General features: G+C 34.7%; 1 protein-coding gene across 1 annotated transcript; it reads left to right on the forward strand.

Annotated features, from left to right (window-relative positions):
- Positions 1 to 1,459: 1,459 nt before the first annotated feature.
- LOC125196007 (probable leucine-rich repeat receptor-like protein kinase At2g33170) lies at positions 1,460 to 6,149 on the forward strand. The gene is made up of 3 exons (XM_048094345.1): positions 1,460 to 1,993; positions 2,113 to 5,220; positions 5,518 to 6,149. The coding sequence occupies exons 2-3, from the start codon at positions 2,286 to 2,288 to the stop codon at positions 5,898 to 5,900; spliced, it is 3,318 nt and encodes a 1,105-aa protein (XP_047950302.1). The 5' UTR covers positions 1,460 to 1,993; positions 2,113 to 2,285; the 3' UTR covers positions 5,901 to 6,149.
- Positions 6,150 to 16,147: the final 9,998 nt, after the last annotated feature.

The following is a 16,147-nucleotide window of genomic DNA, read 5'->3' on the forward strand; positions in this document are numbered from 1 at the left end:
GGTGGGTCCCTCTCTTACAACTTATATTGGCTATGTGGGTCCCACCTCTACATAACTAGCAAGTGTAATTTGAATATGAAAGTAAGATTTTGTGGTAATTAATTACTCCAAAGGCTACAAAAAATTTGTCAACTTGACCGCCTTGCAATGGCACATTTAGTACTCCGTACTACTTATTTTATTTAATTAAAAAATTAAACTCCCCATGGTTATTACACTGAAATTTCTAAGCTTTGTTTAGAATTTAAAGGGAGAAAGTATATTTATGAAGAGAAATACTTTTAATTTAATACTCTATCTATGAAAATTAAGAAAGTAATTAGGGATTGGAGATTGAATTTGAATTCACCTTTATAAGATATAGGAGATTCACCGTTTAATTATTCTTATATGGATAAGTTTTGATAGTGATATAATACTATTTGATGTATTTTAAATTCCTATACTTCGACATAATTCAACCATTTTACATTATCCTTTTATTGATAATAAATATTCGAAGTTTAGAATAAAAGTATATAGGTTGACTGTTACTATTAATAAATAAATATTCAATTATCGGTGGAGGATGTTTCCACGCCTATATAAATGTACCATTGCATCATTGCTGTGCTCATGAATACATGGGACACATCAAGATGATAATAGAGATTGATGATTTTCTAAACAAGATAAACTATTTTATTAACCATATACTCATAAACTACTTCCCCATTCAAATTGTAATTGATTCATATCTCATTTTGGAAGGTAGAGCCATTCTTTATAATAAAAAATTGAAATACTTAATTTTTTATTTTATTCCTTTTGTATTTATATTCTCTTCAATTATCTATTTTATATATTTTATTTTATCTCCAGTTAATTATCTAAATATTAGTTTTTAAATATCATACCTAAAAGAAATGTTCAAACCACTATAGGACAAGATAGAGAGTAATATGAAAACAATGAACTGAAAAATCAAAGAGAATGAACAATAAAGCCATAAAGGGATTACTCAACAATAAATTTTTGGGAAATAAATACAAAAAGAATAGTATATTATAAGTATAAAATTGAATAAAATCTATATACATACTCAAATCTAATTTTATAACTTCGATCAGTCATAAAAAAGTAATCCATTCTAATCAAAATCTAATAATTTAAGGAAAAAGAAAAAGTCTTGAATGAAATAAATAAATGAGAAACTATATTTAAAAAATGAAAGTGCATTGATCACTTTGTAAGGTATTGAATAAAAAATTTCACATCACCGGCTTACCTACCCATTCCTCCTGCAATCCCCATCCCCGATATATCAACAAAATTTATTCAAAATAAAATAAAAGAAAAACTTAGTTCATCATAAAAATAATAAAAATGCACTTTTCATGTATTTCATTTCATCCTAAAAAGTCCCTTTTGCACTTGAAAAGCCTCTTTTTAAAGAGGGTGGGGAGAAAGGAGAGGGCTTTCAGAAAAATAAAATCTTGTTGAAAGAGAGAGCCAAAACAAAAGAAATCTTGTACAGTATTCTTACACATTCAAGAACAGCAAGAAACAAAGGGAAAGACATATGAGTGTATGTACATATATAGCTATAGAGAGAGAGAGAGAGAGTGAGAGAGGGAAAGCATGCTTTGTCGGCCATTAGTGTTTCAGTGAAGGGAATGGCAAATGTATCTTGGGCTGTTATTTTCCATTTGCAGAAACCTCTTTTGCTAAATTAAATAAAAAAGCTCAAAGCTTTTGTTTGGTATTGTGCTTCTCAAGCAATTCATCATTTAGTAAAATACTAAGCAAAGCAGATTTGATTCATTGCATTGGATTCTGGGATTCTTTGATGCTCTGACTTCTCTTGTGAATTTGAATTTTCCCACCATTATTAGAAAAGGAGTTTGGATTTTTGTAAAGTTCGTTTTTTTTTTTATGGTTTTAGATGAGTTTTGTTCTGTGTTCTTCCCAAGGCATTACTTGAGCTGTGGTGGAAGCTTTCATGGAACTAAAGGTTTGTCTCTTCTTGGATCATTTGCTATATATATGAAGTAGTTTCTTATGCTTTTCATTGTTTGATTATATACTACAAAAGCACTAACCCTTTTTTGTGATGGGGTTCTTGAATTGCAGGCTGCCAATCATCTTCAACTGAATGCAACTTTCTCAATGGCTTTTGAGAAACTCTTTTTTTATGTGAGTTGCTATCTGATTATGATTGGTAGAAGTTAGGGATTCTATAATTGGGGAAATACTTGTAGTAGAAGAGAATCAAGAAATAACTTTTCTTGTTGTGCCTAGAAGAGATGTTCAATTCAAGAAGAGGCCTTTTGTGGGGATTCATAGCTATTTCAATGGTCTTATTGATACTGGTTTTGCCTTCAAATGCTTTGAGTGAGGATGGAATAAGCCTCCTAGAATTGAAGAAAAGCATTGTTGATCCCTTCAATTTCCTCCAAAGTTGGAATCCAAATGATCAAACCCCCTGTAGTTGGCACGGTGTGAACTGCACAATGGATTCTAGTCCGGTCGTTTGGTCTTTGGATCTCAGCTACCGGAATCTCTCCGGGACCCTGAGCTCTTGGATTGGCAACTTGGTTTATCTCACTGTTCTTGATCTCTCCTTCAATGGATTCAGGGGGAGGATACCTAAAGAGATTGCAAACTGCTCCACTTTAGAAGTCCTCAACTTGAACGATAATCAACTCGATGGCGAAATCCCACCTGAGTTAGGCAGTTTATCCCATTTGGTATACCTGAATTTGTGCAATAACATGTTATCTGGTCCTATTCCAGATGAGTTTGGCAAACTAACCTCCCTTGTACAGTTTGTTGCCTACACGAACAACCTCACCGGCCCTGTGCCTCGTTCCTTTGGCAATCTCAAGAACCTGAGAGTGTTTCGTGCAGGGCAGAACGCGTTATCTGAGAGCTTGCCTGCTGAGATAGGCTACTGTGAGAGTCTAATAGTTCTTGGTCTTGCACAGAACCAAATCGGAGGCGAGCTTCCTAAAGAGCTCGGGTTGCTGCAGAAGCTCACTGATCTCATTCTATGGGATAATCAGTTCACAGGGCTGATCCCGAAGGAGCTTGGGAACTGCACGAGCCTTGAGACGCTCGCCTTGTACCAGAACATGCTCGAGGGAGAGATTCCTCCCGAGCTCGGCAACATCAAGTATCTTACTAGATTGTATCTTTACAGAAACAGTTTGAATGGAAGTATTCCAAGGGAGATTGGGAACCTCAGTTTTGGCTTAGAAATCGATTTCTCTGAGAATTTTCTCTCTGGTGAGATTCCAGTAGAGTTAACTAAGATAAAGAGTCTGTATTTGCTCTACTTGTTTCAAAATGGGCTCACGGGCGTGATCCCGCCCGAGCTCAGCACGTTGAGGAATCTCACGAAGCTGGACTTGTCGATCAACAACCTTACCGGCCCTATACCATATGGCTTCCAGTACCTGCCTCGGATGAGCCAGCTGCAGCTCTTTGATAACAACTTGAGTGGCACCATACCTCCTCGTCTTGGCCTGTATAGTCGGCTTTGGGTGGTTGATTTCTCGGATAATCACCTCACCGGTAGAATCCCGCCTCACATTTGCCAGCATTCAAATCTGATACTGCTCAACTTTGAGGCCAATGACTTGTATGGGAATATTCCATCCGGTGTCATCAACTGTACCTCGTTGGTGCAGCTTCGTGTTAGTGGGAACAGGCTGTCCGGGAGCTTCCCTTCCGATATATGCAGATTAACGAACCTCTCTGCTGTTGATCTTGCTCAAAATAAGTTCAGCGGGCCGATCCCTCAAGGGATAGGCAGCTGCCAGAAACTGCAGAGGCTCGACCTCTCGGGCAATTACTTCAGTGTTGATCTGCCTAATGAGATAGGCAATCTTTCCCAGCTTGCAGTGTTCAACGTCTCGTCCAACTTCTTCACTGGACAGATGCCACGAGAGATCCTCAAATGCAAGGCTCTGCTGAAGCTTGATCTCAGTGGGAACAACTTCATTGGCACCATACCGAGAGAGCTGGGGATGCTCTCTCAGCTCGAACGCCTCATCTTATCCGAGAATATGTTTTCAGGAAGCATTCCGGCCGAACTAGGGAACCTCTCTCACTTGACTGAGCTGCAAATGGGTGGAAATTTCCTCTCTGGTAGCATACCTAATGAGTTAGGCAACCTTGCTAGCTTGCAGATCGCGATGAATCTGAGTTACAACAACTTGTCCGGGCCAATCCCGCCCGAGCTTGGGAATCTCATCTTGTTGGAGTATTTACTACTCAACAACAATGGCTTGAGCGGTGAGATCCCAAGCACGTTCGCGAATCTCTCTAGCCTGCTCGGTTGCAACTTCTCGAACAATGATCTGTCCGGGCCGTTGCCATCCGTGCAGGTGTTTCAGAACATGAGTGTCACTAGCTTTGCTGGAAACAGAGGACTCTGTGGAGGGCCTCTCGGCAATTGCACTGGTTCGACTCCTAATGACATAAATCCTCCTCCCGTGGGAAGCATGGATGCTCCTCGAGGGAAGATCATCACCATCGTTGCTGCTGTGATAGGCGGAGTCTCGCTTGTTCTGATTGCAGCTATTTTATACGCGATGAGGTTCCATCCCGTTGATAAGGCCCTGTCTTCTCAGGATAAGGATGTGCAATCCGTGGAATCAGATATATACTTCTCTCCCAAGGAAGGGTTCACATTCCAGGACCTGGTCGAGGCCACCAACAACTTCCACGAGACGTTTGTGATCGGGAGGGGGGCGGTTGGGACGGTTTACAAGGCGGTCCTGCACTCTGCTCAGGTGATTGCAGTGAAGAAGCTGGCCTCAAATAGAGAGGGGAACAACATCGAGAACAGCTTCCGAGCTGAGATTTCGACACTTGGGAAGATTAGGCATCGGAATATTGTGAAGCTGTATGGCTTCTGCTATTACCAAGGCTCCAATCTGCTTCTCTACGAGTACATGGCGAGAGGCAGCTTAGGCGAACTGCTTCATGGGTCATTTTGCCACCTGGACTGGCAGACAAGGTTCATGATCGCTCTAGGGGCTGGCGAGGGCCTGGCTTACTTGCATCACGATTGCCGGCCTCGGATCATCCACCGCGACATCAAGTCTAATAACATACTTCTTGATGAAAAGTTTGAGGCCCATGTTGGGGATTTCGGCTTGGCCAAAGTTATCGACATGCCTCAGTCCAAGTCAATGTCCGCGGTTGCTGGATCGTACGGCTACATAGCCCCCGGTTAGCTCCTCTCTCTCTCCCTCTCCCTGCATATTAGTTTCATCAAAATATGTCAATGAATGTGGTTAGATTATGTTGGATATCTTCCATTTTCTAGGCCAAGAAGTATTTTATGATTAGCAATCACATTATCAATAAGATTAGTGTTTGTTTGTGCATTTTGATGATGAAATCACATTATGATTAGGCCAAGAAGTGTTTTTATGATTATTATGCAATCACATTATGACTAAGATTGGTGGGGTGATGTTTGTTTGTGCATTTTTTTGACGAATGATGCACTCGTCTCGGTTGCAGAATATGCGTACACTATGAAGGTTACGGAGAAATGTGATATATACAGCTACGGAGTTGTTCTCCTAGAGCTGCTGACGGGTAAAACTCCCGTGCAGCCCCTCGAAGATGGGGGCAATCTAGTGTCGTGGGTGCGGAATTACATTCGAAGCCATTCTCTGTCACCCGAGATACTAGATCCTCGTCTGGATCTCAAAGACGCGATCACTGTGAACCACATGATCACCATGCTGAAAATCGCGCTTCTCTGCACGAGCATGTCCCCGTTTGACCGCCCATCGATGAGGGAGGTCGTGATCATGCTGATCGGGTCAAACGAGCGAGACGGGCACGCTGCAGCTTCGTCTCCGGATTACACTACTTCTCCGGAGGAGAACGCCTCGTGAGTGTCACTATTTTTCTCCCTAATTAATCTAATGAAGTTTTTACAGAGAGTCTTTTGTTTTTTCTACTGAGATTTAACTTACTACTTTGTATCATAGAAATTAATGTAAATTTTCGATTGAAGGAATTAGTGGTAGCAAAGTAGTCCCGTAGTAGTAAGAATACACCTTTGATTCATCTGCTAGCTGCAGAATTAGTTGTGTATATTCTGCTTATTTGATTGGATAAACTTAGATTCCCAGCTTCTTACATAGGTAATAATTTGGGAAGAATTTTATTAACGAGGTTTTATTTAATAAACCTCCACAAGAAATGAACAACCTCTAAATGAATCCATCTTGTCTATGGCCAACTAAACACAAACTCATACTTATGATTGACCAACAAATACAGCCCCGTCTGAACAATGTTCCATTCACAAACCCTATTTGCACACCTCCTCTTGTCTCTCCCCCAATCAAACACGTCGAAACTCCCACGCAACTTCCCGAGCGTCAGTGAACACGTCGCCACGCTTCTCTGCTTCACCAGAACATTCGTTCGGAAGTCTGCGGTGCCGAGAGATGGGATGGTGAAGGTGCCGATGAAGGCGCCGTTGGAACGGCAGCTGGCGATTAGGGTTTCGTCCGAATTGTTGTTCAGAATAACGCCGGCGTCGAACAACGTTAGCGAGGATGCCAAATGGGCGAGAGAGAGTGCCACTAACAGTGTTATTGCTGCTGCCAATGCCATGTTAATTAATTGCTTTCTTCTTGAGTATTTGTTTGTTGAGGTGATGAGTTTAACCTCTTTTTATATGGATAATCTAGCTAGGGTTTGTGTAGAATTAAAATGTTGTGGGTTTTTTGTGGTGTTTCGGACGTAAATGCTAATCAAAGGGAAGAATTAATGAAAGATTGATGAGCTGTATTTACTAGTGCTAGATTTGTGGTTTTTTAATGAGAATGTGTTTAAAATAGGAAGGCGATCGGTTCGATTCCGTTAAAACTGAACCCAAATCGCCCCAGTCATGGAACTGGAGTTGAGCCGAGTTCGGTTAATCGGTTAAATAATTAAAATAAATAGTTTTAATTAGGCTTGATTAAAATGCGGTTAATTGGTTATTACGATCGATTCACAGTTAACCCGAGAACAAAATCAATCACTCAGACGATTTGACTAATTTGCATAAAATAGGTTTCCACTTTCATGGTTATTTATATTCAGCATGAATTGCACGTGAATCATCACTTTATCATTTTCCTGTAATTTGTTTCCATAAATTCTGATCACATGAAAATTTTAAATCTATTTTCTCAAAGACAAAATTGAAATAAGTGGAAGTGGCTGCTGTACCATTTAGTAAGAATTTAAATATATACGTAGATGTTGGGATATAGGAGGAGAAATAGGTGAGTGCAAGAAAAGTCATACTCCATAAATCCAATAAATTAAACAATACTATGATCTATTTTTAAAAAACGGTGTCAGTTTAATTGTCCAACATCAACAGTATAGTCACATATAATTGATTGGAATTTTTGTAATTAAATAAATCTAAATTTTATATTCGATTTTTTTTTTCTCTAGAGTTTAAATTAAATTGTAGAACAAACCAAATTTCATAATTTTCATAACAGTTTTTTTTTACTAATTTCACCAAATCAAGAATCAACATTGCGTGACAATGCACATGAGGAATGATTTTTTAATTGGGCTTCGAAAATTCTCAATTTATTTTGAGTTTCAAAAATCTATATATTGCCAGAGAATAGAACTAAAAAATATTAAAAGGACCGGAATAAAATTGATAATTAAATTTTAAAGCGTCAAAGGTTGGGATAAAAGTAGGGATAGTATATTATGTAATCACGTACGGGTTATGTAGATAGCTAACTTTGTAGACTTTGTTGGTAAATAAAATTATGGAAGTGTAAAATCTTATCCTTGTAGTTGTGTAGACGCAATTAAATCTCATCCCACATCGGATTTTTAATATTGGAGTTCGATTTCATTTTGTTCAAATAAGAATTGGAGAGAACAAAGATGAAAGAAATTAATAAAGTTACAAAGAGGCCTAAAAAAAGGCTAACAATTACTTTTGAAACATAGCTCAAAATTTGTGGTGGTAAGAAACAAACGCACAAATTACTTACTATTAAAGAGAAAAACTACTTATTTGATGCAGCGGTGTCATTTTATACATCACCAAAACACATATCGGTCTTTTTTATACAAGTCTGACCTTACGAAACTGATTATAATTTGACCAACTTTCATGATTTAAAGGGAAGAAAGATAAGTTTCATGATTTAAAGCACAATTTTCACTAATGTAATTAGGACAGAAGTGTGGTGTCAAGTTCGTGATCTAAATTACTCCTTATTTTTTACTCCCTCCGTTCCATAGTAATAGGGGTATTTTTCCATTTCCGTTCGTTCCATAGTAATAGAGTCATTTCCTTTTTTAGTAAAAGTCAACACATTTTTCCACACCTACTTTACTCTCTCTTACTTTTTTCTATCTTCATCTTTCTACATTTTTCATTTTCCACTTTATTCTCTCTTTACTTAACTCATCTAATACAATTTTTTTTAATCTCCGTGCCGAAAAGTTTTGCCTCCATTACTATGGAACGGAGGCAATATAATTTAATTAGGGGTGATGTATCCATGCGTATGAATTGATCACGCGTGCGACTTTCAAAACATAATCACCATTGACAAGATTTGACGTGAGATTATATTGAAATTTCGTTGCCAAATATTTGGTGAGCCAATTTTTATAAACTTTTTGTTAACATGAAATTTGTTCAAATTCTTTTAATTTCCGTTACATTCTGAAAAAAATTGAAAAAAGCATAAAATTTGAATATATTTGTAATTATCACATTAGAAATTGGATTGGTGGAATTATACCCAATATCATCATTGCAATTAAACAATGTCAGTTATTCACAAATAAACAGCTTTGCAAATAAATTTAAACTTCATAATTTTCTGTTTAATTTACAAAATTACGAACTAGACCAATATTCTATCTCGGCTAACAAATAAGCAAAACATTATAAGTATTTAGTCTAACGTTTATATGAAAACTAATAGTCCATTCTAGCTAGCGACCTCGCATAGAAAGAGAAACATATATAATTATTTGTCTTTAGAGTCAATACTAATATATTTAATATATATCATGTATATTTATTATATAACTGAAGTCGAATCGATACTATAATTCTCAATACTTTGTTAACTGAAAATCAACAATATTATTCAAGTGGGTTAATAATGTCGGTTCTCGGTTAACCGTGAATCGAATACCCCGACCTAGTTTAAATCCAAATAGTAGAGGGAGAATCACGTCTGTGTATGAATTATAGTTGTAGGTGCATAAAATAAATCTTTTACAATTGATAATTTTGTTTGAATATTATATTCTAGTTTAGCATAATTGTTATATCGATTTGATTAATTAAGTGATCCAGTTAAGTTAATATTACGATGCCAAATGATATTTTGTAAATATGACACTATTGTACAAATATAAATATATTTTGAGTAACTTCTGTTTTGTTCAGGAATTTTTCTAAATACAAGGGGTTATGATTTCCAAGTGAACGTATAAATGCATTCACTTCCTCTCAAAGACTCAAACCCCATACTTCAATAAAATTGATAAGCTTCAAAAGCAGAAAAATAATTTTAAAAAGTCTCTAAGGTTAGTATAGAATACGAAGTACAGTACAAAATAACAATAGAAACAATAACTCCAACCACCAAATTAAACCACACCATTTCATTCAACAAAAGTCCACAATTATATAACCTCTTATTCATTGTTCAAGAAATAAATGGCCTATTTGTCACAACTAAACTGAAACTCATAATGATTATTATTAACAAACAAATATAGCCCGGACGAATTAATATCCCAAGAACAAACCCTATTTGCACATCTCTTCTCGTCTCGATCCCAATCAAAAACATCAAAACTCCCATACAGCAGATTCCCCAGACTCATCGTATATGTTGCCACGCTCCTCTCTTTCACTAAGATGTGAGAGAGGAACGTTTTGGGGGCCCGAGCTAGGGAGGATGGTGAAGGAGCCGATGCTGGCGCCATTGGACCAGCAGGTGGTGAATAGGCTTAGGTTTGAGGTGTTGTTCAGAGAAACGGTGGCATCGAACAACGTTAATGAGGATGCGAAATTGGAGAGAGAAAATGTCACCAACAATGTTGGAATTAGCCATGAGGGTTTTGAAGGTGCCATGTTGGTTTCTTGATATTTGTTTGTTGAGGAGATGAATCGAACCTCATTTTATACTACTACTACTAATTTTACTGAGTCAAGATTGTATCAATATTGTGAGGGCAAACAATTCTCACATTGGGAATGAACAAGACTTGCAAGTGTATAAATGGGCTATCCCTACTCCATTAGTATGAAGCTTTTTGGGGAATACCCCAAGAGCAAAACCGTGAGGACTTTGCCCAAAGCGGACAATATCATACTAATGTGGAGTTTGGGTGTGCACCCCGAGACCCAACAGTGGTATCAGAGCCCCGGTTCAGGGCTGGACCTGTGTGGCTCGGGGTTCGGTGGTTGCGCTTGCAAGTTCTCCAATGTCTCTGCGTGAGCTCGACCAAGACCTATGGTGACTCTGGTGGTCTTGGTTTGAGGGGAGGATTGTGAGGGCAAACAATTCCCACATTGGAGAATGAACAAGACTTGCAAGTGTATAAATCGGCTACCCCTACTTCATTAGTATGATTCCTTTTGGGGAATACTCCAAGAGCAAAACTGTGAGGGCTTTGTCCAAAGCGGACAATATCATACTAATGTGGAGTTCGGGTGTGCACCACCGAAACCCAACAAATATTATTGATATTGCATGTTGAAAATTGAATTTTTTTTTATAGAGATAATCTTGCTTGGAAAATAATCGACTAATCTTGATATATCGATTTGAACGAAAATGGAATCATAGTTTTTCACTCATCTATGGAGTATTAATATTTGGAAGTACGAATTTATTGCATTAATAAATATGTTTCCACGTTCGTTGTCGTTTTATATTCAGCACGAATTGCACGTGAAATCACTTGGTAAATCTATATTCTCAAAGACAAAGAGAAGGGATTTTTTTTAAAAAATTGAATACGTGGAAGTGGTTGCACCATTTGGTTAATATAAATATGCGCGCGCGTGTATATTAGTGAAATTCATGCACTATAGAAATCCAGTATATTAGAATGAGTGATGCTAAATGCCCATAATATGGCTGGCCATAAACAATTTTTGAAGAAATCCAGTCGCAGTTAATGCACATAAAAAGTATAAATTTTTTTAAGACGATTATATCCTTGAGCAAGGCTCTTAAATTATAAAGCTGGAGACAAAAAAACAAACTCATCTTCCTTTCAAAATATGATTACGAGACTTGGGTTTCAATCGAAATTCCCCATGACACAATATAGCCTGTCATTACTTCTTTTGTTTGAATTTTTTAAGCAATATCCAAATTTATTTATACAAAAAATATCAAATCTAGACACCCCACTCATCGGCTCCCTCTTTTTTCATTACTTATTAGTATTATCCTTTATTTTATTTTATTTTATCTTTTCAGATTGTTCATTTTTTAAAAATATATTACACCATATAGTTGTAGCACCTATTATAATCTTAAAATTTATATCATAGTAGTAAATAACTAAATAGTACTGCATTAATTAATAATATTGTGATAACACGCAGTCATTTGTATTTCATTGAGACTATTAATTTGTAACAACTCATAATATTATAATATGTGAAACATAATAATCCCTAATATTAAAAATTCTAATAACGATTTATAGTGTATAAATTAATAATATCAAGGGTTGAAAATAAAACATTATTAATCTTAAGATGTTACTATATCACATGATAATATAAAATTTGATTAGTGTATAAGTTAATATATTATTACGACATTATAATTGAACAATTAGATTTTTTATGTATACACAATATGCAGTGTCAATTTTTACATTTATAGTATGATCCTACATTTGTGATACTACTATAGATTAATTATCAGTGATAATTGTATTACCAATAATTATAATTCTGCTAAACAGTTTGTTATATTATATAACTATAGTATGATATTTTATAATTTAATAATATGGTTAATCTACTTAAAATTAAACTTCAATTATTTATTTTTAATTGATCTTCAATCGAACTAAAGATTAATTATTTCGTATTATTTGATATTCAAATTAATTTTCATTCATTTAACTAATTTAGATCCTGAGTAGATTTTCGATTTAATAGGGTGTCATCTTGTATTAGATTAGATTGGAGATTTGAATTGATCTTCAATTTAACGAAGAATTTTTATTGGTCTTAGATTTATTTAATAATTGCGGATCAAATATTTTCAAGTATATTAAATAACACCACAATGTAAAATCTAAGAAAAACATAAAAATAAAAATAAATGACACTAAAAAGAAAAAATATACCCGTAAAAGATAAAAAATAGAATGTTTAATTGATTTTCCAAAACTTGTGATCTACTCCATTATTTTACTATGCTTATTTATATTTTATGTATGTATTTGATTTTTTGATTTTTTAAACATTATTAATTTTAAAATTGCAATATATTTTTAATTTTGTGCTGCCACGTGACACGTAACATGCATATTGTAAACAAAAACATGCAATATACATTTGTGGAAGTTGTAGATGGGTTTCCACAAATTGCATTTTAGTTATAGACAGATTGTAGATGAATTTTCTGCAAATTCTCGGTTTTACAAAAGCATACTTCAAACTTTAAAGGAATATCAATTGAATATTCAATAAAATTTAAGCTTGATTGAACATTTACTTGTTCAGTTCATTAATTGAATAGAATAATAGAAGATGAAGTGAATCCCAATTGAATTTTATAAAATTTTAAATTGTTATGTGAATCAAATATTTATTGAATTTAAAATCAATTGGGAATTTTCGATATTAGATCAGTTATTAGTTATTTGATAATAATTATAAATTGCGACGCCACATAACATAATTTGTAAGTTTAGCCAAAACCTATAATGACAATAACAATAATAACTCATAATATTACATGACTCCATGTTGTAATAATATATGGGAAATTGGTCTTTAAAACCATGAACTTTGCCTAAAGTTTGGTATTTCCCATGAACTTTGAAATTGGTATATAATATCACGAACTTTGCATTTTGTTTGGTATTTCCCACGGCATGTTTATTACTATATTTGACTAACTTACGAGGCTTTTATCATACTTAACACAATTAAATCAACGTGATTTTCAACGTGACTTTTTATGCTACATGTTATGAACTTAAAAAGTGATTTCAAATATTATAAAACATATCACGGTTGCCTATGTTAAATAAGATTTTGATGAAAATATCTTATTTGAGTGAGTTCGGGAAATACCAAACAAAATGCAAAGTTCGTGATATTATGTACCAATTTCAAAGTTCATGAGAAATACCAAATTTTAGGCAAAGTTTATGGTTTTAGAGACCAATTTCCCATAATATATTAGCAACAATATATTAATATGGAGTTGTATTTACAATTTTTAATATTTAATATTATTATTGGTATTGTCAATATAACCTATAGTATATTCTTGTAACTAAATTTTAAATGATACCATAATATAGTAAATAATAATGATATAAAGCTACTCATATACCATTACGGCCAAACTCCTATAGGTAGTTTAGTACAATGACCTTTAAATGTATTTTGCATTTAAAATTTATCCATGTTATCTATATATATAAGTCAATATTATTACTATTATATGTTATTATTAGTATTATTAGCAAGTTTAGTTATTGGTGTGTAAGTTTATTATGCCATATAATAGTTATTTTTGCAATTATATGATAATTGTATAATATAATTATTTTTGCAATGTAACAAATTAAATTATTTTACATAATACAGTAGCATCTAAAATACGCAATAATTTATAATATTAATATGTGACTTATATTTACAGTTTAAAAGACATTATATAATTCTAATACAATATATAAGTACACTTTATATGATATGCAATACTATTATATAACTTTGCACATTCATGAAAATTGATTATCAAATTAGAATAGCTAGGAGTAACATTATGTAAAAGATTAGTTGATCTTATTAAACTTGATCATAAAATATAGTACTACTATTAACTATAAGCAAGCGTACATGCCACTTATTACCACAATTTATTTATGATATACTGTGATGTCTCTTAGTTAATAGGTATGATAATGATTATTTTCAATACAACATACATATAATTTGACGTAAATTGTGCATAAATTATTTCGTAAATCGTGCATAAATTATTATGGAAAGAGAATGTTGTAAATTTAAATTTAAAGTAAAAAAATTGAGAAAAGGGTAGTTAAGTAAAATTATCTTAGCACTAACTATTACTATTAATTTATTGCATTGACTTTTATAATTATTTACAAATATGCCATTGTGTGGCTGGCCACATTATGGCCGCATAGCATTATTGTATTAGAATTAAGAGCATGTTGTATTATTTATTTGTTGGTCATTAAGAGCATCTCCAATGGTAATAGGCTAGCTATACATCAGTTATAGGCTACTCATAAACTCCTCCTGCCACATCATTAGGACAAATAATTGGACAAGCAATATGCTAGCCACAACAATCAAAATTAAAAAACAACTAAATTTACATAATTAAACACAATATACGGAATTAAATTTATGACACATATACGGAAAAATGCAATAATTTCATTTAAATTAAAAAAAGTGCGTCCAAAAAAAAAATACTACATAATTAAAAAAAGTACATAATAAAACAAAAATAACTATCGTCGTGCAGTCCTCCGCGCCCACAACTCTTCAATTAAATCCTTTTGGAGTTGAATATGGGCATCCACTTGGCGCATGTCGGCATGTGCCTGGAGGCGGCTGGTTTCATCGTGAGGTACCCCCGACGTTCAAATCGCGTATATATAGTGTTTCGTATATTAAATTAAAAAAAAATATATACGCTGGCCGATCGTCAGCCTACAATGGCGGCGAGCGGATCAGGGAGCGCTTCGGCCAGCGCCTGATTCTCTAGCCGATTCCACGCTCGCTGCTTCCAATGGTTCGGCGAGCGGACCGGTCAGCGCCTGGAATCGGCTAGCCGGTCGCTCGCCGACCATTGGAGATGCTCTAATAGGAATAAGAATTTAAATATATAGGTAGATGTTGGAAGATAAAAGGATTAATTGGTGAAATTATACATCTGATATTGCCGGAGCCCGGAGAATCATACATCAATTTAGTTAAAAGATGTAGTCTATTTCTGAAAAAATGGTGCCGTTTACTTGACAAACATCTACAATTAATATAGTTACATATAGCTGGTGATTGGAACTTTTGAAATTGTTTTACAAACCAAAACTTGACCAAATTTTCAATTTCTTTATACTAAATTACCTTTTACTATAATTTCACCATTTTCACTGGCCAGTTTCATTTTATATAATTTCACCAAGTCAAGAATCAAGATCGCATCATGACAATACACGTCAGAAATGATTCTTCTAATTGGCCTTCAATATTCTCAATTGCTTTCGAGTTTCAAAAATCTCTGCATTGCCTGAGAATAGAACTAAAGTAGTAAAGAGAATGTAATAATTGGAATCCATTGGACCGATATATAGGCAAAAATGCCGAAGCCAAACTCTGTCACTTTGAGACTCCGTGAGCCCGTGCACCGTACGTGGACTGATTCACTTCCTTTCCGAAATATGTTGTCCAATGACATTTTCACATTTTTATTATTTTAGCATTATAAAAAAAATCTGAAAGGAAAATTGATAAGATTAGAAACAATAACTCCAAGTTTCCAACTACCAAATCACACATTATTTCATTTCATAAAATTCCACAACCACCTCAATTTATTCTTCAAGAATGGCCTATTAATTATAAAAATATATATTATCACCATTTAAACACGAACTCAAAATGATTATTATCGACGTACAATTAGAGGCCAGACCGGTCAATATGCCATAAACAAAGCCTATCTCTACATTTGTTCTTGTCTCGATCCCAATCAAAAACAAGAAAATTCCCACGAAGATTCCCCAGAGTCATCGAACATATTGCCACGCTTCTCCCATTCACTATGATGTGAGATAAGAAATTCTTTTGGCCGAGAGAGGGGATGTTGAAGGTGCCGATGCCCGC

Source organism: Salvia hispanica, chromosome 6 (assembly GCF_023119035.1).
Source record: "Salvia hispanica cultivar TCC Black 2014 chromosome 6, UniMelb_Shisp_WGS_1.0, whole genome shotgun sequence".
Classification (NCBI taxonomy): domain Eukaryota; kingdom Viridiplantae; phylum Streptophyta; class Magnoliopsida; order Lamiales; family Lamiaceae; genus Salvia; species Salvia hispanica.